The sequence below is a fragment of the Colias croceus genome, chromosome 12 (assembly GCF_905220415.1).
Source record: "Colias croceus chromosome 12, ilColCroc2.1".
NCBI lineage: Eukaryota > Metazoa > Arthropoda > Insecta > Lepidoptera > Pieridae > Colias > Colias croceus.
The window spans coordinates 10,617,607-10,645,426 of record NC_059548.1 but is presented as its reverse complement, the minus strand read 5'-3'; the positions used below and the strand labels follow the sequence as shown (position 1 = coordinate 10,645,426).

General features: G+C 33.5%; 1 protein-coding gene across 1 annotated transcript; it reads right to left on the bottom strand.

Annotated features, from left to right (window-relative positions):
- Positions 1–65: 65 nt before the first annotated feature.
- LOC123696506 lies at positions 66–27,802 on the bottom strand. Its single transcript, XM_045642709.1, has 5 exons — positions 27,536–27,802; positions 25,897–26,083; positions 6,462–6,591; positions 1,107–1,251; positions 66–741 (listed from the first exon to the last, which is right to left on the bottom strand). Exons 1-5 carry the CDS (start codon positions 27,726–27,728, stop codon positions 419–421), a joined length of 978 nt encoding a protein of 325 aa, XP_045498665.1. The 5' UTR covers positions 27,729–27,802; the 3' UTR covers positions 66–418.
- Between the last annotated feature and the right edge of the window lie 18 nt (positions 27,803–27,820).

Here is a 27,820-nt window from a genome sequence, read left to right as displayed (position 1 = left end):
TAAATATTTATTTTCGTATACACTATTCAAATTTATTGCTCTCATTTTTCTTATTAATACTAATAAATACAATTAATGTTTTGGAATGTTATTTTATTTTATATCGGACGAACGATGTTTCATAATATAAACAAAATAAATAAACCTTAAAATGTAATAAAGTGACTAAATTATTTAATATTTTAACAGCGCCATCCCTAAATTACGTAGAACATTACAAGGCACAGACATATCACAGGTTTAATATCTAAATAATTAGTTACAATAAAAGTATAATACATAACGATATTTAGGTACTAAATTATTTACAACTCACGATGACCATCACATTAAATGCAATTTACCGCGTAACATTAAATCTGTGCAAACGAACCGCTAGATGGCGCTAGTACAATTCGAACTTATTCGCTAGATGTCGCTAGAAGCCGGGTCTGGCGTTCCGAAACCGTCGGCCGTTGGGCCTGTCTTCGAGACAGGGCACTTGGACTAAATTGAAGTAGATGTGTCCCATGAGGTGCGAGGCGGACGTGTTGGTGGTTTTGAGGCAGTCGAAGAGCATGTCGTCACATTTGCAGTGCGACTTGCTGTACAGCGAGTTGTTGGTGAGGTTGTATCGGCGGGAGAAAGCGCGCACTTTGGTCGGGCACAGGTCGTGCGTGCGGCAGCAGCGGTCCAGCGCCCGGTCCGCGCCCAGGTCGTGGTAGTCGCTCGCTATGTCGCCCGTGCCACACCATTTTGTGCCTGCAATGTAAACAATTATTGAATGAATGAAAACAACAACAAGAAAATACAGTAAATATATGCAAATGATGTTCACAAATAGAAGGAGAAAGCTTAAAGAAAGGAACAAATAATCTAAATACAATTTTGAAAACTATATAATATTTTTAACAGCACCTAAAAACGCCAATAAAAAAGACGTGTTGAAACTCCTTTGGCAAGATTCAAAGATACCAAATAATCGTCACTTCAAAAATGAACCCAATTTAAATACTGCGACAAATAAACAAAAATAAGTAAAGCAAGAAATAAATTATCTGTGATGTTCAGTTGAATTTCCAATGAGAAATATATACCACTAACAAAAAAATAACAACAAATTTTACCAGGTATGATTCCCTGCAACAAAGACAAGGGGCTGCCGCCAAAAAGCCCCGCGTGCGCGCCCCCCGCCCGCAGCCGAGCCTCCGCGTCGGGCTCCTCGTGCCAGATCTCGCGATTACTTTCCGCGCCTGTTTCTAGGCCTTCCAACTGGAATTAGAATACGTTTATATTTAATACGAGCTTAATTTAATAAAAAAAGTATAGTTAGTATAACGCGTTTCACTAAAGAAACGAATCTTCAATGGCGGCCAAAGCTGACGCTGACATATATACCTCTAGCATATAGTGGGATCAGCAAAAAAGAAAATAAAAATAACGTAAATGGAATGTAGGGAAAATCAAGTACGTTTCAGTGATTTTACTTTTCCCTATTTTTTTTGCATGCCGTACGGCCGTGTTTAAGCGAGATTCGTTTCTTTTGGTTTCTTTAATGAAATGCGTTATAACTTATAAGCACAGTTATAAGAAAGTTTTTTTATGGTTGTCTATGGAACAGTACTCTAGTCTATACTATTAATTATAATCTGGCTACACCATCTACACAAATAAAAGGCGGTAAATGAAACAAATAAAGTAGCCTACTCACGATTCAATTTCAGTAACAATCTGCTGACACAATCTGCAGTGAGCTGACAGATTGTGTCGTGAATAGTATAGTTGAGGGCACGTTGGGGGCGTAACCCAACATGTTGTGTATTGGATCGGCGCGGAAGCAACCCGACAAATTGTCTCAGCAGATTGTGTGCGTGTTGGAACGTGAGTATTGTGATTGCTCCAATCTCGCAGTGTTACCAACTCTCAAAAATATTTATCCCTAAAGTTTGTGTCAAAAACTCCTAAAAACGCCTAAATTATTCAGTTGTCCCCCTAAAAAAACATACAAATATAAATTCATGATGATTTAGAAATAATATGCTGTAATATGTTTCAAAAGTCTTTTTATTACAAGTTATTTAATACATAAAATATTTCGTCTTCATCTGAAGATTCAGCGTTTTTGAAATCATACATGTTGAATAAATTTAACATTTTATTGGATGTATTAAAATATGTTGTACAAGATCCACCATTTCGATTTAATGTAAATCGGACCATCATGATGCTTTGCAAAATTTTATTTAATTACGTACTGGATGTCGCTATGAGTCGCTAGGTCAAGAAATAAATATTAAAACTAGTTATGTAATTATCAATTTAAAAATATTAAACAGTCAAAAAAAATCCCTAAAAATACCCCTAAAAATTTCAGACCCCTAAAAAACTCCTATCTCACTTATTTACCCCCTAAATCTGGGGGGAAAACCCCTAAGTTGGGAACCGTGCAATCTCGGCTCAATCGCGCAGCCGCGTTAATCGCAAAATGGCGGTTTTGAGATAAACGCGGGAAAGACATTTTTACATATTTGAGGAAGATGTTTATATTTTATAGCCGTTTATACTTTATAGCCCTTGAAATCTATCAATAAAATTGGAAAAAATACAAGCTTTACAAAGATAATTATCTTATATTTCATAAATTGTATATCCATTAATAATGCGTATTATTGCGTTGAGGTTTAGCATCAGGCCAGGCATCAACGTGACGTGCACACGTTGTGGCAAGCAATCGCGGAATGAAATTGTGTCAACAGATTGAGGGTTGGATGAATCGTGAGTAGAGAACGCTCAATCGCGACTGCAACAAATTGTTTCAGCAGATTGTTGGTTGTGTTGAACCGTGAGTAGGGCCTTTAAGATTTAAATTTTAATAATTGTTGCCACTTTACGCAGATACATAATAGCCAAATTTTATTAAATAGGTATCTTTTAAAAAGTTAGTTCGAGAACTATCTAGTTTTATGTGCCACCTACCAATTTATTGAATTACATTAAAAAAAACAATTCTGAGTATGCACTTAATTAATTAATTTGAGCACCAGAGTTTTTAATTTAACGATTAACATAGCATCATGCATACGAAATTGTACAGTCCATCGCTTATTATAAAACTCAGTTAAGATAACAATGCATTATTCCGAGACCGCATAATGCTCCCATTCACGCTTTCTGTGTAAAGCAATAATATAACGCATAATCGACTCATTTACTTGAAAAGGCCATTCTTCTGAAAAGTGAAGTTTCTTTTGCAATGCGTTTTGCTTTTTTTGTGTAGGTAAAACCGTACAAGTAACCACCATACATATAATTAATATACATTTTAGTAGTCAAGTTCTATTTTAATCGATAATACGGTAATTTAAATTGGTGGATATAAAGCATATAAAGCCCGTTGTTAACAGAGGTTACGTTTGCAAAGATTACTATCAAATAAAAAGTATGAGTATTAACGTTTTCTATTCAAATCACCATGCATAACCATTAACTAATGTGCTACACAGAATTAATAATACAACTGACGAAACTTTAATATCTAGCCGCGGTAATTAGCAAGCAATGTATGTAGTTATGTTGCAAGAGAGGATGTCAAAACTACGATCATTATTCATAATGCTGGGCTTACAGCGTGACCACGGCGACAACAGCAAGAAGGATGTACGAACTGTCAAATTTGATTTTAGATTTTGCAAGATTTTTTAATCTGTGGAAAATTTGGACTGGCGGTTTTGGCGGGTGTTTTTTTTTTTTTTTTAATAATTCTAGCCTTCGAAAAAACACGCATTCACAATAATATGTAATTCAAATGGTACAAATCGTGTTAAGTTTATACCCATTTTGAAAAGTGGTAGGTAGTTATTATGTAATTAACGTGAGTTCATTCAAAAACGACGCTCCGAGCGAAAAGCTTTTCGACCCTAATGATATTTCCAATTATTATCAACGATAATGAGTAGAAGTTAACATCTCATTACTGTTAACACGGTGACAATGAAGAAATATTGAACTGTTCCTTTGTGAAAAGATTTCGTACGGCAACGTTGACTACTTTTATATTGACCCCATTTGGTTTTTAAAATTGTGTTTTATTTTATAAAAATCTGCCATGTATTTTCAGAGTAGGTATTTTTATGCCTACTTTATTATTTTACTGCTTAAAAACTAAACATACCTAATAGACTACAAGCCCGCATAGGAAAAAAATATGGGTCAAATGAACCACCAGGGGACATATCTAGAACGATAGCAGAGCAAAAAATAATAAGATTCATCACTATGCCGTCACTTGTAAGCTGTCCAACTGAGTGCAGATGAGAATTGAAAAGTACAGGTAGACTCGGTAAATTTTGGTCATTTGACCATGTACGGCATTCTTAACCATCGATAGATCCATTAAAAATAATAAGAAACCGCTCAGTGCCGTACAAAAATGGTGGTCCACAAAGTCGGAATTTTTATTTAATTTCCGAGAGTTACCGGGGGTAAATTTGGTCATTTGACCATGTACGGCATCTGTGTCATACTATGCCTATACTGCTTTTAATCCATTATTCCGCAACGCCGTACAAAAATCATGGGGACAAGGAGAAAAAATCGAGAGTTGCAATCCCCTCTCTTTCCCCACTCCAGGGGGTCATTTGACTAAGTACGGCTTCGGTTCCAAAACATTATCTAGCACTCAAAAGTACTATTAAAAGCAATGCCGTCAAAAAATAATTGTTCTTTTAAATGTATACCAATAATCATCTTAATTTCATCGAATTCTTGATATAAAGAGCTGTAAGGTCATTTGACCCTGTACGGGAACTTTTTTTTTAACATGATATTGTAAAATTCAATTGTTGTATAGTATTGCCGTTCAAAAGAAATCGTTCTAAAAAAAGTTATAGAGAAATGCAAAAACAGAAATTTTGTAAAAGTTTAAACATCGTAGATTAATGAAATATAATAGTTTTCTACACTTTATTCGTTGTTTTAAATAGTATTAACATAGATAAATTAGGAAAAAACGATGCCGTACATTTTTGTGCAGACCACATCTTTTAGGCTGATGAAAGCGACGAAAGCTACAATTTTAAGGGTGCTTTATGGCCATTTGATACAGTACGGCATTAACATATTTTTACCCAACTACGGCAAAGCAAAAGGAGGGTTATGATTTTGACAGGTCATGTATGTATGTTCATCTATTCCCTCGTAACTTCTAAACTACTTATCAGAATTCGACAAATGACATATCATTAGAAGCGTCTGAATTGTTCACTGGATAACCAGCGACCAGCTAGCTAAAGGCTATATGGGGTTTCACAAAATCTAATGTGGCGCCCTCTAGCGGACAAAACATACAGAGTAAAAAAATAAAGTTAAGATAAATATGCCGTGTTTGGTATCATTTGAAAGCGCTTTACTTGTACATTTTGAATATGTATATATTACTAGCATTTGCTTGTGACTTTACCTGTATTCATGGGCTGATTGCATATAATTCACATCTTTTCGTTCATAGCTTCTTTATTAGTTCATCAATTTAACGGAGTCCATTCCACCTGACTCCGACTTTCCAAGGTGATAATTAACCACCTCGAGCTTCTTAATATTAATGTATATTTATATTTTATTATCAAAATATAAAGCAAACATTTCGTTATATGGATTTTTTCTTTTTCAGATTTTTCCCCTTTGAACCAACGAAAATGTACGGCACATGAAAAAATATTATCTATGCATAAAATACTTTAAAAATAAATTTATTTCGTGTTGTGTCAAATGACCCCCTGGAGTGGGGAAAGAGAGGGGATTACAACTCTCGATTTTTTCCCCTTGTCCCCATGATTTTTGTACGGCGTTGCGGAATAATGGATTAAAAGCAGTATAGGCATAGTATGACACAGATGCCGTACATGGTCAAATGACCAAATTTACCCCCGGTAACTCTCGGAAATTAAATAAAAATTCCGACTTTGTGGACCACCATTTTTGTACGGCACTGAGCGGTTTCTTATTATTTTTAATGGATCTATCGATGGTTAAGAATGCCGTACATGGTCAAATGACCAAAATTTACCGAGTCTACCTGTACTTTTCAATTCTCATCTGCACTCAGTTGGACAGCTTACAAGTGACGGCATAGTGATGAATCTTATTATTTTTTGCTCTGCTATCGTTCTAGATATGTCCCCTGGTGGTTCATTTGACCCATATTTTTTTCCTATGCGGGCTTGTAGTCTATAATTACAGACTTCCGCTTACATCGTTATTGTTGCTAAAAACACACTAATGTATCGTGTCGTATCGTTACCTGATCTCGTACAGTCGTGTCGTGACCTTTTGACTCTGGCCCATAGTTATTAATTCCAAAAATAACACAATTACAAACTTCCACACTTTGTATCGTATCGTTACCTGATCGTGAGGTCGTGTCGTAATTGATGCTCAAAATTACACAAATACCCTCTCCCATACACATCGTATCGTATCGTTACCTGATCGTACAGTCGTGTCGTGACCTGCTGGCACTGGCCCATCAGCTTGATCATCTGCAGAAAAGTGATGCCGAGCGGTCGGTTGATTCTGCTGAGGTGTCGGAGCAGACGGCCTGTGTCGTCTTCGTCACTGGAAGATAATAATGTAGGTAACGTTTATTCATCATCATTATGATCATCTATAATATAAAAATGAATCGCCAAATGTGTTGGTTGTTGTTGGTTGGTGAGCGCAAATCTCGAGAACGGCTGAATTGATTTCGTTTATTATTTTTTATAATATTCTTTGAAGTACGACGAAAACTTAAACATGTAGGTACCACGGGCAAAGCCAGGGCGCGCGGGCGCACCGCTACAATTTTTTATAAAAATTTATGTCAAACTTGAGAGTTTTTCAGATTCAATTCAGATTACATAATTAATGGAAAACTGCAATTCCTGAATTTGGAGACAGCGACGACGCGACGAGCTCGTAGCATAAAAATTTAAAACAGATGTGAAATTCCGTTTTATTTATGCCCTTTAAACAATTGAATAAATACAATAATAATATTTTCGATCGTAAATCAATTAGCAAAATTCTCCACTAGTCATAGGTATATTGAGTAAAATTATGCAAAAACGTAAACAATCTTGGAAAGTAATAAAGTTACACTTGTAAGCAATTAATTAAATTATAACTATTATTACTGATGAAATGAAGATAAATATAATGTTCGTGTTCACAATCTAATAATAATTTACACTATAATAGTCATGTTTTAAACGGAGTTATTAACTACAAAAAATAAATACCTTGGTAATTAATAATTATTATAAAAAAAAACATTTAAAAAACACATATTTAAATGTATTTCGTACCTACTCTCAATAATAAGTGACTATGTTCACGAAAGATTAACTTTAATTCATATTCTAAGATACCGATGGCGATCTAAATATAACAAATATATAAATATGAAGATATATACATATATACACAATTTTGTAATAATATTATTACATTAATTTATATAATTCTTTTTGATAATAGTTAACCTGCTGGTTTAGAAAGTTGGGAATATTCCGGAACTATATTATAACCATATTATAACTGATTATTATTTTATTAATAATAATCAAATATGTATTTATCAAATGTTGATAGTTCAAACAGTACTACAAATTTTTTTCATGTTTATTAGCTTTACAAATTATATTAGTATGTAGGTACCTACTTCTTAACCTGTGTTCATAACCATATCACTATTAGACATTTCACATGAATGAAATATGTTTTAAACAAAACAATATTATGTACGTTGTACAAATCAATGCACACAGCTCAAAGTTTTTTTTCAATCAAGTAAGTAGGTAATGTACTTTTAAAAAATCATTGACTGAATAATTATTAATTGACGCCTTTTTTTCTCAGTCCATTCTTTATTTTTCCCGCCAATAAACTTTCTTACTTTCATTAAAATCTGTCTTAAAATTTAAAATTTCGAATCTTTCTTTTTTCATGAGCAAAAACAAGATTATTTCTGTTTTTTTGAAGATTGAAGATTTTTTAAAAAATGATTTAACTGGGATAATCTCAATAGGTTATTAATCGATTAAAATAATCTTATTTACTTCTTGCAATGCAATCGACATTAAATTTAAATGTAAAAAAAACTTTTATTGGATAACTTCATTGAAGCATGCGAGAAATAAAAGCAGCCTCAAGGCTACAAGTTGAAGGCCATTATTATTAGACACGAGAACAATTTCGATATTGACAATGGATAAATTGTATCGGAAACTAAGGAATTTAAAATAAAAATATGGCAATAATTTAGTTCATAGAAGATATTCGGATTTGGTACATGTACCATTTTTTAAATTACGTTCATGTGTGAATTTTTTTTTGTCACAATTAAAGAAAATAAATCCTTTTCTCATACATTAATAATTCTGGCTGGCACATCAGAAAAAAAATAGGTAATTCAAAATTCGAAACTTTTCCAATGTCAACCATGGACATCGATTTTTTTTCTATATTATGATGTCAAAGGTTGCACTAATGTTTTTAATCGACGGATTACGATCTTATTACGATAGAATACTATGATAACACATAGTGACCCAAATGTGCACTAGACCACGTCCTACTGACCTCAGGTTATGCAACGGGCACTGACCTTGTTGAAGATGTTACAAATTCATACGAATCTTTTCATCTTTCACGCTACTGAGAGAAATGGTGTCTTCTTAGGGTGTCTTTATCTTGTATTAAAATGTGGAGACGAAAAGAAAATGTTTATAATTATTTATATCTATACATATAATAAATCTGTAGAAGGGTCAATTCTGTACATTGAAAATATTGAAAAAATAAATAGCAGGGGGTGTTACTGGATCGATACCAAACCCAAATATGTGATTAAAAGATTTTTTGTCTGTCTGTCTGTCTGTCTGTATGTTCAGGCATCACGTGAAAACTAACGGTTCGATTTCGATGAAACTTGGTATAATTATACCTTATTATCCTGGGCATAAAATAGGATACTTTTTATCCCGGAAAAATACGTAGAAAAAAATAAATCTTAATTTTTCCGCGCGGACGGAGTCGCGAGCGGAAGCTAGTAGATAAATAACTATTTAGAAACTAAACCATGTGACCATGCTACATGCCATGCTACACATCACCATAGCAGACAGAATATTAAAAAGAGTAGATAAAAAAAATATAGTAAAAGACTACATTTATTTACGCGCCAAAAGTTGGTTTATTCTTTTTGGCGCGTAAAACGATGGAAAGAAATTTTGAAAAGAGAACGATTATCGAGCAAAACGAAGTGCACCAGCGCGAAAAGCGATTACTTATATAAACTTGACCTTTATTTAATATAGCTCGGTTAATAACATTGCACAAACTTTCCCTTCACCTTCGCTGGTATCGGAAGGAAGACGGTATTTCCTTGCGTGTGGCTGTTATGCAGTTGGCTGTCACGGTAAATTAGTTATCTGTATTGGGACCTATTAAATTGATGATACTGTCAACATAGTAATTTTTATATCCTAGATTGTTTTGGGTGCAAATTTTAGCTAAATTATCCGTTTTCTGCGTGATTGAACAAGAAATTTTTATAATTATTACTCCCGTATTAGGATAGTTAATATGTTTAAAAAGTGAGTAGAAAAGGTAAAATTTAATAAGTAGGTATCTTATCCGATTGCTCTAAATTACAATTTGTATGATAACAATGACAAAAAAATATTCCGATTCTGAAATTAAAGTTTTAATAAAAGTTTTAGTTATAGTTAATGAAACAATTATTTTGTTGGTGTTAACCAGTTTTCGGGTGCAAGAGTGACAGACGTGGTGTTATCTTCGCGCGAACTTTCCCTCCATCGGGTCACGGGCGGCTGAGAAAAAGGAATAGTCGTAACTGCAGTAAGTTTGCTTATTATTATGTACCTATGTATGTCGCCAATTCCTTGTACATTTGTATATTTCTTTCATATTGTTTCCACTCACACACATACATCATCACACAGGCACAGAATACATAATAGTAGCTAAACGCTACAGAACGGACACTCTCCGCCTCCCGCCAAAATTAAACACTTACCTCACCCCGCACGATCAGACATGTTATGGTACCCATTTCCCCGCAAGGACGATACCAACGACGTCTTTAGACGAAACGCAACGAAGATTGACAACATTAATCAAATTGACTTAAAGCAATTTTATTATTTTGGATTTGTGATTATCGTTTTTCGTAGAAAATGGTTAGATATTGTGCTGTTTACGGATGTATTTCATCAGAAAAACGCGAATTTTTTTTTACGCTAGTCACAAATGTGCCAACCATAAAGAGTTTACACACACATTTGCAGTCTCTACAGTGTGACTGTCAAAACTATAATTTTGTATGGAGTGTCCGGGGTGTGACACAGGCATCGATACATTCTTTCAAACTTTCGCGTATATAATATTAAAAAGAAATAGGATTAACATTGTAAAAAATTATAAAATAAATTATAATTTCTAACCTCCGTGCCTATATCCCGGGTCAGTGAGGACAATTCAATAAACCTAGTGTCCATTTAACGAGGTCTGAATGAAATGGAAGCTAGGCACAATAGAAGCACTAACGCTACATTGTTGAAATACGACTGAGTTAGTTCCGGGGATTGATAGCCCTTTAAATCTAGGATGACTGTTTCTTTTCGAATTAGAGACTTTTAACGGATTTCAAACGCGATTTTTTTCACTTTATTTATGCAGACGTTTCGAACACTTTACAACGAGCGTAGTCAAGGGGAGACTTTTATAATTATAATAATTAATCATCTGCAATAATTGCAAAAACAAAAAAAAAAACAATTATTGTTTTTTTTTCGTGTAGTTTTTGTAAGCCTAAATTATTATTTAATACGTAGTTGTGTACAGGATGTCCCACTGTTGGTATACTAAGCTCAAAGGTGGTGGTAGTTTTGCACACCTACGCTGACTCAGCGTCGCTGAGTACGTAAAAAATACTTATAAAATTCCAGATGCATTTTTTTTCAAATATATGAATTCTTAAAACACTATGTGTACACTGTACACCCATAACCAGCAACCCGCCCAACTTTGCCGCCAGCACGTGAGCTCTCGTTGAATATTATGTTTTCGTAGACAAAATGCTCACATTAGAGAAGCGGTATATGCCGGTTGCGCGAAGCTAGAGAAGAAAACATGGATATTCATGAAAAATTTAGCAAAAAATTTTTGACGTAATTTTGTTGTTTAAGTATTTTTAAGTGATCAATGCATGCAAAACAACAAGTCCCTTCGCGCTAAGTATAATAATAGTGGCACACCCTGTATAGGTATGCGTATACATAAGCATTTGTAGTAATGTAACAAATATTTTTCCATACATAATTCAATACTTAACTATTTCTTTGTTCTTATGGACATACCTAGCTGAGAAAATACATCTCAATTAGGCAAGAACTGAGCACTGCTTTATATAATACATGCAATATGCTAATATTTTGCGTGCTTCATAGATAAACATTGTTAAACTAATGTTTTTTTAGCAATCTCGTAAGCGTTAAAATTTACATATTTCGTAATAAATTTGAGGCTCAGTGAAAATTGTGCTTAATTTGGCCCTCAATACAAATAAAAAATTGCCAAACAAAAATCTTTGAATTTACCTATATACCTATACTAATGAATTATGGGGTAAGTATTCCCATCATAAAAATTAAAGAAGTTGTAACTTGAATTATTTATCGTCTTAACTTTTTTTAACAGTAGGTAGTTAATTACCTAATGAAAATAAACCGCCCTTTTTGAATTTTATATCTCAAGTCAAGTGTGTTCTTAGTTAGACGTCACAGATAATGTAATAATTATGGAAACAGATTAATATTAAGTTATAAGTAAACGCTACATATTCATTCAATAATGCATAACACATAATAATATATGAAGAAGATGATTAGATGAATTCATGATGTGAAAATATGTGTAAGAGTGGACTAAGTTAACGTTGTTAAAATCGACAAGTTGACGACAATTGAAAGTAAAAGTAAATCGTGTTGTTTGAACTTTTCGTTATAATCGAGAAAAAAGTTATATTACGAAATGGAGAAAGAGAAATAGCTATGTCATTGAAGTAATGTTATGTTTTACTACGTTAAACTTTGGTGGTTAGGCGGCATTTTTAGGTACCTACCTAGGTATAATATTTTATGTTGAATTGTAACGATTTTTAACTAGATACGGGCTTAGGCATCGGTTCAAAGCCATCAACCTGTTTTCTTAATTTCAAAATTAACATACAATTATGTTTATACAGGGTTACTTGTAAAACACCAGCAACCTCGCAGGACAAGATAGCTAACATCATAAGTAACAACATTTGTTCTACGACTTTTGATAATTCGTTAGATTTTATTTTCATACAAAAATAAATATTCATTTAATTTTCTGTTTGAATATTTACTTAATGATCTAAGAATATTATAAACTCTACGCGCATTCCAAAAATTACGTAAACAAGAAGCGAACGGGAGGGGAAAGGGGGCGTCGCGTCGTCCTTTCGATAATGAATGGAACATAGACTTACAAATGTTAGGAGAGTACAATTAAAGCTTAAAAAATCATTTAAAATTAATTTATTGCGTTATGCCAAAAGTCGTAGAATAAATGTTGTTACATATGATGTTAGCAATCTTTTCTTGCGAGGTTGCCGTGTTTTACAAGTACCTAACCCTGTATAGTCATGATGTATGATTAAAAGTACAACCATCTCCCTTACAATATAAAAAGAAAATCACAGAATAAAAAAAAAGTAAGCCGCGTAGTCGGGTGCTAACTGCCATAGATAATAAATACTATACTAGTACTGCCGTCTGCCACGTGTGTAGTTCAGTGGGTCACTACGAATAAAACAAAGCATTCTCATCGACATTATTGATTTATATACATCGCACATGCATTTATTATTTATAGATTTTTATGTTTTCTTTGTCTTGAATATGGATTATTAAAAAAAAAAGATGTATTCTGTAGTCTTTATTCGAATCGTATTTAGTGTGTTTTACTCATATGCTTTTTTTATAGTATGTTTAATAGCATAATACTGACTAACTCAGGCCCCGGAACCAGACACAATAGAAAATCTATTGTGTCTTGGACCGATCGGGCCGCTTGGGGCTCAATGGGTTAGTTAAATTTTTTTTAAACTGATAATATGGATACTGTAAATAAAATATAGTGCAATTCTACTATAAATATTACCTTTATACGAGGTTGTGAAGTTTAAATGGTTGCGTCAGAAACGGTTTTGATCCGATCTAAATAACACCAAAAGATTTGGATTTGCATAGATCTCAGCTAAATCTAATAAAGAATAGTAATAATAATATAATAAAGGTAGCGTGCTTGTCTCAATTATTTATACAGCTTGCGTTTTAACACGTCTTTAATTATTATATATGCAATAACATTGAAAATCCTTACAACGCCTCAGCATCTCTGTAATTGTTTACGATTATTTACCATATTACTTAACTGCACATTGTTACTCGTTTACTTATTAACTACTAGATTAAACAAATTTGACTTGGTAATATAACAGAACATTTGTATTCTTGTTGGCATTTTGTGTGACACGAGAAAGTGTATTTTCAGTGAACATATACGAAACTCAAAACATTAGTATGCATTTTTTATTGCGTTTCTAATTGAATTATAAAATTCTTGTATCATTGTTTATAAACAAAACTCGTAAGAAACGGTTTGACCGATATTTTATAGGTTTTTCTGCATATGCAGTAGATCTGAGGTCTGAGAGTAGAATAATTCTGTTATAGTAGGTACTATTGATTATATTTTAAGAAAACCAATTATCTACATTGCACTCATATATACTTGCAGTAATGCAAAAGTGACTGTGCAATGTGCATGCAAATTATTTTTTTGCAAATAGGACTAACTCTAAATAAGAGAATAATAATAAGTAGTTACAAAAAAAATCAAAAAAGTAAATATACATAAGTATACACAAATAATAATCAACAAATTAATATCTACGTTCTACGGAGCAGTTAAGTGAAAAGAATAATCTTAAAAAAACAGGATCAGATTACATAATAAAAAAATGTTTAAAAAGTAGCGGAACAGCTTAACAAACAGACAGAAAAACTTTCACATTTTTTATATTGGTACAGATAAGTAAAGCATTTTATCAGCACGCTCTTGGACTATTAGAAAGTCGCGGCACTGATATTGTCACATGTGTGCGTTTAGTTTTCTAATCTAATAGAGTCTATTAAAATTACGACATTTTTCTGTAATGTTAGATTTCGCGCCAAAACTGATTTCGATGAAACTTAGCAGTGTTTAGAAATATATTTTTCATTATAACTGTTTCTATACGTAGGTAGTTAGGTACTTAAATATTTTTGGCTTTAAAAAAACTTAATTTTATTCATTTTTTCATAATTTTGACATACCGAGATATCTTACAATTAAACTTTTTGACAAGTCATAAGCTAAAATCCATTAAACCTTTTATTTACGCAGTAACAATTTATTAATCTGTGCTTTTATTATAAAGCGTAAGCGCCATACATTACATAGTCGAAACACATAACCTTCCTTGCGCAATCGGGTAAAAACTTAATAATTACAGGTCAATAGGCACAGTATCCATCCTTGAGCTAGATTAAGTTTGACAACCTCGTCCGATCACTTGTTCTTGCGAAAATTAGCTAATCTCCACAGCTATTTTGCGAAGCGAGCTTATAAAAGAGATCTTCGATAGCTGTAGAACATAATATTATAATTTTTTTTGATGTGGGTTTTTATGGATTTGAGGCAAGGATAAGTTTGAAAGTGTTTGAAATCTACCATTTTTCATCTATAGTCTATACCAATAACAAAGTAGGAGTGTCTGTTTGTAATATTAAAACAACCGCTCTTTACGAAATGAATATGGATGTTTACGCGGTACATCATAATATATAGGTAGGTACGGCTGCATCCAGCTGGCTGGACCGATTTTGACGGCACTTTCATTGATGTTATAATGAGTAACTAAGGCTATTCTTTAGTCCAATATTCCTACAGGAACCATAGGATTGAAAGTAATACCTGATTTACGCGGGTTATACCGCGGGACGCACCTAGTTAGTAATAAAAACATTTTTGTATTTATCAACCCGTACATTTTGTAACGAACATACATATTATTTTCTCATATGTTTTTACAAGGAAAAACGTCAAAAGTTTTCAACCATCAAGGCATCAAAACATCCTACCACATCTCCCCACTTAACCATCGTTAAAAATCCGCAAAAACAAGCATCTTCATCACACTTGACAGTTCATATGTATGGTCGTCTGTATGTACATCACGTGTTGCTTGACGCAATGGATGTCGCCCGAGGACGTGGACGGTTCATGCAATAGGGCACCAAATGGGAATGAAATTGAAAGTTAATGAGGTTAACGTTCGCTGGTATAAGACGCTTTTGATGTAGTATTAAAGAAGTTAGAGTGGTAGAAAGAAATATAGTAAAAGGAAGTTAAGGTTGAAGATTATTAACGTTTGCTTAACAGATTTGGGATTAATTAATATTGATACAACATAGGTTTATAGATAGGATAAAAGAGGTTATAATTAAGCGTCTATTTGTCGTACAGAGGAACCGGTTATTCCTGTGTCTTCCTCTTTGTTTATTCACTTCCGGAAAACTAGCTAAATTTTTTTGTTTATTTTATTATACTCCTTGTTCTATTCAAATAGCAAATTCCAGTCCGGGTAATTAAAAACCTAAAAAAAAGTTACGAAAATTTTACATCAATATTCAATTACTGACTACTGTACCAAAATAATTATACATACAGATAGACCTATTATTATTAATCAACACGGACGTATTTGTATGCTGGCATCCTTTTTACGTTCCATAGAAATATGCAATTTTTTGTTACAAAACGTCCGGATATACATTATGTACATATTAAATTTAAATGCAACCAATATTAACACACAGAAGGCTCAAAAAGTACTTTCCTAAGTAAGTTGTTTTCTATAAAGGACTACGTACCTAATATGCATGTATGTAAATACAAAATTATTGAGTTTTGCCTACTATAGGTATGGCGCCCCTTAAAACTAAGTAGCCTAATTATAGCCACAGTAACAATTATTCTAGTTCTGATAGAAATTAATAATGAATGATGAAAAGACAAAAAATGAACATCCAGTATTACAAAATTAATTAACAAAGATTTCTTTGATAAAACCGCATGTTCGTACTATGAAGCAACACTACAATATACGTACTAGAACTAATTAACGATAAGTTCCTATAAAAATTAAAAAAAAAAATCAAAAATCCATGCAAATATTAGTCATTCTACACCTCACGCATAACGCGACTCTTGCGCAGATTCCGATGCGGCAATTGTTCAATGATTGAATCATTGATCGCCCCTCCCTTGCCTCTCCCCACACTCCTAGCGCTGTGCCAAGTCTAGACCTTTATGGACACTTCCCGAAACATTTTGAGGATATCATTGAAAATATGTCTCGAAAAATTAATATTTTTTGCGATTTTTTTCCAATTAAAGGGACTGATTAATGATGGAATGATGGAAATATGCAATAGATTACGTTCTAATAAGTTCACCAAATCCATACTAACATGAAAAAATAAGTAGGTAAGTAATACATAATTATTATTAATTCTCATTTTGGTACACATAATATCTCAAACTCAAACTCAAACTCAAACATTTATTTATTCAATAAGACTTCTTCGAGAAGCACTTTTGAAACGTCAATACATATTTTTATCATTTACCACCGATTCGGAAAGCAGTATCTATGGAGAAGAATCGGCAAGAAACTCCATAGTTGCTCTTTTAAATCATTTCAGTATTACAATTTAATTTTACAAAATATGTAAGTAACCGTACGTATATATTATCATAATATGCCAAAGAACTGTCCTGCGGTTCTCACGCGACAACCCTCCATGGGTTTTTATCTTCCATATATTCCTTAATCTATAGAGTGTAGGTACTACATAGCTTTGTAGCTATGGCATTGATACTTTAAATTGAAAAACACGCCTGCATATCCCGCTTGTAGTCAAATGTTTTCCATTGTTTAAAAAAAGTTAATTTTATTTTCCAATCTCTGTATCTACAATATCACCTTTAAACACAAGGAACTAAAATTGATTTTCCTTCTCACTATTCACGCTAAGTAATTCGCTTTTAATGAGACTAAAGAACTCCATGCAAACGAATTCTATTTTTATAACAGAAAAACAACTAAAAATACATGAAAGGAATATAGGTCAGTGTAAATGTGATGCACCCTCTAGACCCTGAAACTGGGTTGATTGCTGCCATTACGCTTGTAAGGGGTCTGAGATTCGGTGCTTTGCTGCACCAAGACGACAGTTATGACACGTCTTTATAAGACTAGAAATAAAAAACTGTTGCGGAAAAAACAACTTACTAGATGTCTATTCTAATAAATTGAAATACATATAATAGAAAAAAACTCATAGCATTTAGATACCACCGGCTCGGAAAGTGTACACAGAAGATTTTATAGAAAAACACACGGATCTCAAAAGGTGGTAATTTAATAACTACCGCATATATATTATGTTTCTATTAATTCAAGTAAGAAATTCTGTATATATTTATGTCTGTATTTATTTCCACTTACTCCTATGAGAAAGGTTAAAGTTAATTACGAAGTTACCATTGACTTTTCAAGGGAGAAAGGCTATTGTATTACTACTCGCTAAACGTAGCAGGAACTATTAACTTATTCATGTTCAAGGTAGACCAATAGAAAGTGGCCATTCAATTAATCTAACATGTGTTATTTACACAGCATGACGGTCATGCTAACACCTAGAAAGTTCTTAAGTAAAAATCGATTTAATAGAGCACATATAAACACCGATGGCAAATATTGAAACATTCAATTCAAATGGGCTACAAATTGTGAATCTATATTTTCTTGTGGAAAGGTCGGTCATAAATAGGTACCTATATTTGCAGAATATGCTCAAATTAAAATAACTAATTGATTATAAACAAAATTGTGTTACGTTTACCATAATCTATGTATGTATATAAAACTCAAAAGTGACTGATATAGTGATCTATCAACGCACAGCCCAAACCACTGGACGTATCGGGCTGAAATTTGGCATGCAGGTAGATGTCATAACGTACTACGTAGGCGTCCCCTAAGGAAGGATTTCCCGAAATTCTTGCGGGAACGGGGAAAAACGGGGATGCACGTACAAAGTCGTGGGCGGAAGCTAGTCTTTAATATGTATAGGTTAAATGATCCTTTATTTTCCATATTTTAATTATAAGTACGTTCTTACTGTTCTGTGAGTACCTCACACACTATTTATAGTGTGGGATTCGGAAAGAATAGAATGGTTTATTAGGAAATTCACTCATGTATCAAATGTCTGGTAACGATCGTAACGTGTCTCCTAGTGGTGCATAAAAGTGATGCATTTGTTTCATCGATCAATTTTCAGCACAACTACGCAATTCATATCCTGGTCAAAAGACACTATATATACGAATTTCTTAAAAACATCTACTCAGAGAATTTTCCATTATAATGCTCATTTGTTAATCCCTGTAACAAGACGTTTCTCAATCTTTAAATACAAGAGTCCAGAAATTAATGGTCATAATATGTTAACCAGACGTTCCTCAGTCTTTAAAATGGAACCCTAAGCCCAGGACAAAACGTGCGACACCGAGAACGTGAATCGCGATCCATTAAAGTATCAGGTCAGCCATTATGTACTTCTGCGAAGCCAAGTAACTTATTGTACGTGAATGGCGGTCGATCACAATGCGAATCGTAACTGGATTTCAAGATTATGTGCATAACTTGGATTATCGAATGGTACTAATGGGATGCTGGACTGTGAATGTATTGTTAGAACACGAGGCCAATTTGTATCAAATGTGAAAGTCACGTTTACGTTACTAACTGAATTGAATGGACGAACTTTGATATGAAGATAGATGATACTTCGTAGGTCGAAGGTTAGGGAATTACTGCACATAATCGTAGTCGTGGAAATCTAGTTCCAAATATCAGAACTCGATAGCCATCTTTAAAATATCTATACCTAGTAGTCTTATTGGGAAAAAGTAATATTTTAATTAATGTGAACATCTTTTTTGATGTTTTATAAATATTTCCGAAGAAATCAAAGCTATTCTTGTCTTTATTAAAACTTTATAACCCACCATGAGATGAATTAATTTTTCGCCGAATACCTTCGCAAAATAGGCGCTTGACGTCGAGTTGCGGAGAAATGCCCGTATATTATTATTATATCCCATAATAAAGTAGTGAGTAGATCCTACAACTTACACTGGACTAAATTTAGCACTTCCAATTCACCGAACAACACATAGCATTTACTGTCAAAAACCATCAATGAGCTTGATATATCTCGAGATTCGGGATGAGTCAAATGGTCGAGGGGAAAGGGAAACTGCTTCGCGTATTGTAGTGCGATTTGTGATCGCAAATATTATGTGATCTGAATGGATGGAAGCTTCTAGAAGTATTGTCCCTTATCTATACATATAATAAATCTGTAGAAGGGTCAATTCTGTACATTGAAAATATTGAAAAAATAAATAGCAGGGGGTGTTACTGGATCGATACCAAACCCAAATATGTGATTAAAAAAATTTTTGTCTGTCTGTCTGTCTGTCTGTCTGTCTGTCTGTATGTGAAGACATCACGTGAAAACTAACGGTTCGATTTCGATGAAACTTGGTATAATTATACCTTATTATCCTGGGCGTAAAATAGGATACTTTTTATCCTGGAAAAATACGTAGAAAAAAAAATAAACTAAAATTTTCAGTTTTATCCATAGACGTTGTTCTATACCGCAGTGGATTCAGCGCCGTAACATGTAGCTCCGAAAGTCGGATTTGGCTTGAACCGTTTGCGTCACACGAGAGCCGCACGATGCCACGCCTGCCACGACTCCTATATAAGGACTGCGATCCGCGCCGCGCGACGCTCCCGTCCGATTAGGGCCCTTCTGGCCTCCTCCACTCAAGCGACAGCTCAAGCCGAGGTTCGTGGTCCCCGTCAAGGGGGGACGCCCTTGTGCATGTCGCTACCAGGGTGAACCTTCAGTTCACCCCCGCGTCCGCGTTAAAATGTAGAAGCCCTTCTGGCTAACATTGAGAAACACCACACAAAAAAAAAAAAAAAAAAAAGCCGCGCGACGCATAAAATTTATGAATTTTGATGCGAGCGGACGTGTCCAGTGTGGCGAGCGGTCGTTCTTATTGGAATAAAATATATTGTATGCATAATAATAATAATTAACATATTAATATTGTTTTCACCGTAAATTGGTTTATTCATTAAACTCATAATTCTCTCTGTCATCTCATTTCATTGTATTTGTAACTATACATATTATAATAAATCTGTAGAAGGGTCAATTCTGTACATTGAAAATAAGTTGAAAATATTGAAAAAATAAATACCAGTGGGTGTTACTGGATCGATACCAAACCCAAATATGTGTTTAAAAAAATTTTTGTCTGTCTGTCTGTCTGTCTGTCTGCATCACGTGAAAACTAACGGTTCGATTTCGATGAAACTTGGTATAATTATACCTTATTATCCTGGGCGTATAATAGGATACTTTTTAAATAAAATACGTAGAAAAAAATTAATCTTTTCAGTTTTATCCATAGACGTTGTTCTGTAGAACCGCGAACACACGTTGCGTATTATTATAGACCTAGCCGTATTTGGGTCCAATAGATATTTATAAGATGTCATTGTCCGAGTTACTCAAAATGGAGAAATAAACCATCCATGCAAAGACCGACATCCGCGCGGACGGAGTCGCGGGCGGAAGCTAGTGAGAAATAAAAAGGTAAATTTAAGGAACTATTCCACAACTATTCTCATGTGTCACTATATAATTTGGTTTTTTTAAGTTCTGTATGCATAAAATGAAACTGATGCAATTTTAGCTTTTTAAACTTAACTATTCTACTCATGTTATAAAAGTGAAATTTGGAGAACATTGATGAATGATTGACGAATGATTCTTATTCACAACGGTTGAATGAATTTCGATAAAATTTAGTGCAAAGGCAGATTTCAGTTTCGAATGCAACGCAAAGCACTCGTCAACTTTTATCTGTGACTTATTAAAAAAAAAAATTAAAAAAAAAATAAATATGCGAGCGAAGCTACCTAAAGAGCTACTTAAAAGCTTTCTTGTTGTCTAAATTATGTTTCCAATTATCGAGATTGAAGAAGCCTAACATCCTTATCCTTTATCGTTTCTTTATCGATAACAAAGTTGCCAAAACATTATCAATAATCATTATCAGTATAAATTCGGACCACGTTTCACCCTAATCAAGTCAATTAATAATTAACGAAACTTGTTGACTCCCTCTAAACGCTCTATAACCTTACCCCTGGCCTTCCTGTGTCTGTGCCATAAATCTACAGTCCTTTATCAATGCGCAACGTGACTCATAGCTTCATAACGAACATTAGGTAATCGGTCTAACGTTTATCCTTGTATCTAATGGCAATAACGATCCAGAACTTTTTATCGTTCAAATAATATCAATATTTTAATTTAAAAAGACACTGCTTCAGTCTATAATCTTGTTGATTTACGTTAAACTTCACCTAATAGTAAACATTCTAAGAAAATTGCATGGTTCCACCAAGGATCTGCGCTAGGTCCTTTGTTTTATCTTAAATAGCAAAGTGACTACAGATGTTTTTCTAAAAATAATATATTCATAACATCAATGATATAAGCTGTTTGTGCACGCGACGTTGTTTAGCAAATTCATTTGGCTAATAACAATAAATTGCGTGCACTTGATATGACGTTATGTTTAACATTAGTGGACAATGGAAACAATCAGTTAAGAATATTTTTTGCATCTAAACATGTGTGTAATGGTGCATATTTTGCTCATTATTTGATTGTTTCTGAAGATGGTAGTTAAGTAATTTTAAATTCATTTGCGTTATTAGGTATGCTATTAAATTACGCAGATAGTGTAGTATAATTATTCTCTTATTACATTTATGTTAAATGCTTCCTAATTAATCTACTGCTAGTACCACAATATAAACATTCGCGTTGGTGAAAGATATTTTCGTACAAATTACAAAGATTTGGCTTTGATCATAAATAACTAACTCGACAAAAGAATTCTGATTGTAACATTACAATATAATTACCTAGCGTATTTCTTTAACTCTGAGTCTGTTATAACACTTTATAACTAAGTAAGTGGGCAAGTTGTAATTGATGTTGCAAATGCATGGACATAGAAAAAAAATGTACAATTTTATCCGTAATCCTAGTGTATAATGCAGTGCTTAGGTATTTTTACTAATATTATATGGGGTCAGTTTTGTAAGGTTTTAGGCCTTCGGAATCTCTTTTCTACGAATGTCGTAGACTATATTATTTTATCTAAAGAGTCCGATCGAGCAGAGATATTTATTTCCGATTCTAATTAGTCACCTAATATTGTATAGGTACCTAATATGAACCATAATACTCATTACGATCAATTATGTGACCTGTCACCCCTTTATAGTCATTATTTATATTAGATCATAATATACAGAAAATGCAATATGATCTTAATTAATTTATTTACTTTCACAAAACAAAATAGATTCAATTTTTCTAATTTAATTTTTTCATTGTTTGTAAACACATCCTTTTAAACATTATTACTGTCAATTTAATCGTTGTACTATCAACTTCGTGACATCTTTAATGCGTCATTTATAATCTACATTAATCGTTATCTATTTATTTATTAACGAAGCACGTACAGTTAACACGAAGTTAGTAAACGAACCTCTAAATAATTCAACCTGTCCTTGGTTTAGTAGACCACTCACTTTGCCATATGACTTGGGTCTGACTTACTTATCTATACCTACTAATATTATAAAGCTGAAGAGTTTGTTTGTTTGTTTGAACGCTTTAATCTCAGGAACTACTGGTCCGGTTTGAAAAATTATTTCGCTGTTAGATAGTCCATTTATCGAGGAAGGCTACAAGCTATATATCATCACGCGAGCGCAGCAAGTAAAATATATAACAAAGGCCTAGCTATCAGCTCGTTTTTGCAAAATCAAACTGAAAGTTGAAACAACAATAAAATCTCATATTAGTTTGAGTTTGAATATTATAGTTTTTCCATTACAAACGAACATAGAATAGTTATTAGCCGACTTGTCACAATATAGAAGGACATAGTTTAGATATTATGGCTGTGATTATGGAATATCAGGTAGAGGTGAAAAATTCAGTAGTGTTTGTATTAAATGATTTCGATCAATTCTTAGAAGTTAGACTTCCTCATTTTATTTCAAAGAGTTCATATTTTTTATTTGTTGGGGAAACCACCTTACGTGCTCAAGCAAATACGAATGTAGGAAGTAGGAAATACCTACATAGAATAAAATATCTAAAACTATTAGAAATCTTTTGAAGATTTTTTGTATGGAAATGGAATCGTATAGAAATAAGAGTGCGATGAACGTCAACAACACCCATGGTTAAATTATTATCTGTATAGATTCATACAGATTAAAAAGTAATCATTTATGTATCACTGTAAAGAGCGGAAAGCGTAAAAATTATTCCTCTTGTTTAGTTTATCACATTTTAATGGCCATCATAGGGCCATATTTGTTCAATTTTTTTTAATGATGACCCTATGTTTTCGACTTATAGTTTTCAAATAAAATTAAAGAGAAAATGATGTTAACTTATTATTTTTTCTTAAACAAAAAAAATCTTAATAATCTTATTTTTAAGCTGTTTTAATAAGCCTAATTAAGAATTGCAATTATGCACAATCAAAAAAATAAGCTACGGTAATTCAACAAATTAATTTGCAATTGGTTGATTAAGTAATTAATGATTTTGGCATACATTAGATAACAAAATCTAAAATATACTCTACCTGAATTTTAACTCTATTATAAAAGGCTTGCCTAGATTAAGCTTGTCTTGAGTACCTATTGTAGACTTACCCTACTTCCCCTTTTCATCTATGGTGAGAAAATCCAACATTGAATGTATTGTTATTTATTATACACAGTATCCTAAGTATCTTTCGCTGGAAAGAAAATTTTAGCGTTATATTGTTTACTAGCTTTTCGCCCGCGGCTTCACCCGCTTTGTCTAAAACCTAATGAATCCATACTAATATTATAAATGCGAAAGTAACTCTATCTGTCTGTCTGTCTGTTACTCAATCACGCCCTAAATACTGAACCAATTTGCATGAAATTTGGTATAGAGATATTTTGATACCCGAGAAAGGACATAGGATAGGTTTTATCCCGGAAATCCCACGGGAACGGGAACTATGCGGGTTTTTCTTTGACTGCGCGGGCGATGCCGCGGGTGGAAAGCTAGTTATTAGTCTTCCTCTTGAATCATTCTATCTATTAAGACGCATAAAAACCCGTTGCGTAGTTTATTATATTTAAGCATACAGAGGGATGCTGAAATCCGTTTTTCGGCATTAAAAAAAAGGCAATAAAATTGATTGATGTCTCAAATTCGCTTCTACAAAACCTCTTAACATTAGGCATTTAGGTATATTCTATTGTAGTGAAGGCTTATTTATGATCTCAGTTGCCAAGAAAAATATAGTCTGTATCGGTCGATAAAGCCTCAGCAAAGCCTGAGATTTATAAGATGCGGTTTTTGGGCCACAATAGCGCTTCCGCAATGCGGGAACGTGTTAAATAATGTAATTTTTTTTAATTAGGTATTTGACTAAAATCTCTTCACTGATTTTAAATTTAGACCAAATTACAGATGAGTTACAAAATATTGCCTAACCCACGAAACTGTCTGCTTTCAAAAATAATATTTTTTCCTGTTATTGCAATATTCACCTACATTTTTTTTGGTTTTCATCAATGCTTTACTGGTTACTCTTTTAATCGTCATATGACATAGCCTTCCTCATATCTTCTATCCAAATTATAAATTACTAGCTACGCCGCGCGGTTTCACCCGCGTGGCTCCACTCGTGTTGGTATTAGCGTGATGTTATATAGCTTATAGCCTTCCTCGATAAATGAGCTAGGTATCTAACACGAAAAGAATTTTTCAAATCGGACCAGTAGTTCTTGAGATTAGCGCGTTCAAACAAACAAACTCTTCAGCTTTATAATATTAGTAGAGACAAGTATAGATGTTTCGATTCAAACCGGTTTCTTAGTTTAGCTCATTCAAACAAACAAAATCAACTTTATATTAATAGTAAGATGTGACCCAGCTACGAGGATGACCCCACCTCATTTCTCTCAAATGACATCACAGATGAAGCTGGTTTTCGGGTGTTATGTAACATGATGCGGTATACTTTCACATCACATGCTCCATGATTGGAGATTAAATTTGAGCCTGATTGTATAATATGTCGTTAATTTTGAAGCTTGGGATCATAGCAGTTATCGAATATTTTAATCTTTGACGCTAACGATGTATAGGTATAAAATGGGACGTATTTTTTGTCTGTTTGTGTGGTTTTTTGAAATGATACTGATCTGACCAAGATGTCAGATCTTGATGGTCACATATTTGATGGAAAATCCAGCCCCTCGCCAGAATATTCAACTCTAATTGAACTCCTGTTTTCATCAAGTATACTTTAAGTAAAATATTTTTATTTTTTGTTATAGATAGGTACTTTTACGTAAGTTTTTATTACATTTAAGAGCAATGATGACACACATACACATACACAATCAAACACACAAACATTTAAAAGATCGAAGTATACAACGATCATTCCTTCATACTATACCAATATTGTACTCACTAAGTCTCAATGAGCTCGCAGTTCAGCAGCAATTTATCCTCTCCCAGTTCCACCACCGCGACAGTCTGGTCATGGAAGTATATCATCCTCAGGGTGTCGTTGGCGACCCGTCTTCCCGAGTACGGTTTCACTCCGGGGTCCTTGCTGATTGCATTGTCGGATCTCGCGCCGACGCTGCCGACGAGACCTGCGAATTGGAAGGTTTGGTGTCGTTTCGAGTGTTGATTTTTATGGCACAGCAAGTGAGCTGATGGTAAGCGATCATCTTTGCTCTACAGCTTGACCCAAAGTTATAAAAAAAATCATATGGTCTTATAAACCTAGAAGCTGTTTGCATGCATAGTGCATACGTAAAAAGTAAAAATAAGTGAAAGAAGTTCTACAAATTCGCGCCATAATATGAGTATAAGTATTATAAGTACTTATAAACTTTTATATGGTTTAGTGGTTTACCTATATTGATGACTTGTTTGTTTCTTTTTCCTTGGTAACTTGAATGTGAATACAATTTAAATGTCAAATCATTTCAAAAGTAACTTTGTCGGTCTCCGGTCACGTTAATATGCCTGCCTGGTTGTTCATATAGGTACATATTGGGTAAATAAATTTTGAGATTAAATCGTATTTGAAATATGTTACTTTTTGTAAATGTATGTTAATTAGAAGATATTAAAAATTATTGATAGGCTTTAGAAATTTTACCAGATTTTAAACTCGTTTAAGTATATCATCTTTCTACGCCCAGCGGAAACTATTAAATCGTCCTCTATCCAAAATCAAAACTAATATCTTCCGGTCGTCAATCGAAATAACCTACGGTCTATAATATTTTAGAAAAGTAATATTGATATCTAGAGCTTTGCTTACGAAAATAAATATGTAAAAATACAAAAAATAATTCATTCATCATCATTTTTGAAACCTATAAATTTTTAAATTATCATTGATTCTGGTAAATACCCATTAAATACTTAGTTCTAGTGTTATCATTTTTCTCATGTAGAGTCGTATATAAATATAAATTTTAATTAGAGTTATTCGTATTGTAGAGTCGTACAAAACAAAAATAAATGATATAAGAGTTAAATGATATAATATTTATCTACTGGTTTGATTGAAAAATATAAGAATAACTTGAACTTTAAATATAATTGAGTACTTGTTATTTGAAATTAATTGCGACTATTTTATATGAAGTGCGCTACCTACAATTTTAGTTCAATAGAGAATTTTACTTCAGATTTTTATTAAAATTAGTCTGTTTAATTGAAATAGCAAATAAATGCAAATTAAAAATAAATTTGATTTAAAATGGCTCTCATTGAAAGTGAAAACTCTACAAGCTTTCAAAAGCTATTGCCGAAGTCGGAGCCAACTTTTAACTTCCAATGCCGAAAGTTATATTTTATGTAACACTGCGACAATTGCATTGAATTCCGAATATATTTTTGCTCTCATTATATAATTTGTTTAACATTATTTTTGCCTTTAATTATTATTAATGTAATCAACACGCAACGAATTAAATTGCATTTAATCGTATCCATTTACCAAATCATCCGTGACAGCGGTAAAAAATCCGATACACCTGTTTTTTAACCTGTTTAAAATCCGTATATTGTATAATGATTAAGTATACCTGCAAGAGACCAGCTCGCCGGTAAGCTGAAGGTGAAGGGCTTCGCAGACGCCGCCTGCGGGGAGGACACAGCAATGCAACAGATCACCACAACACTCAATAAGGACTTTAGGACTCCATCTGCCATCGGGGCGCCGCGGTGTATGGCGTCCCGGGCGGATCGCATCGCGGTGAGGAGTCTACGAAACGACATTGTGTCAATTGTCCATGACGTGCGCTCCGCTCGGTGGATGAACGCGGACTGAGAGGTGCTTACTGCTTTCTTCGGGTGTCGTCATCAATTTC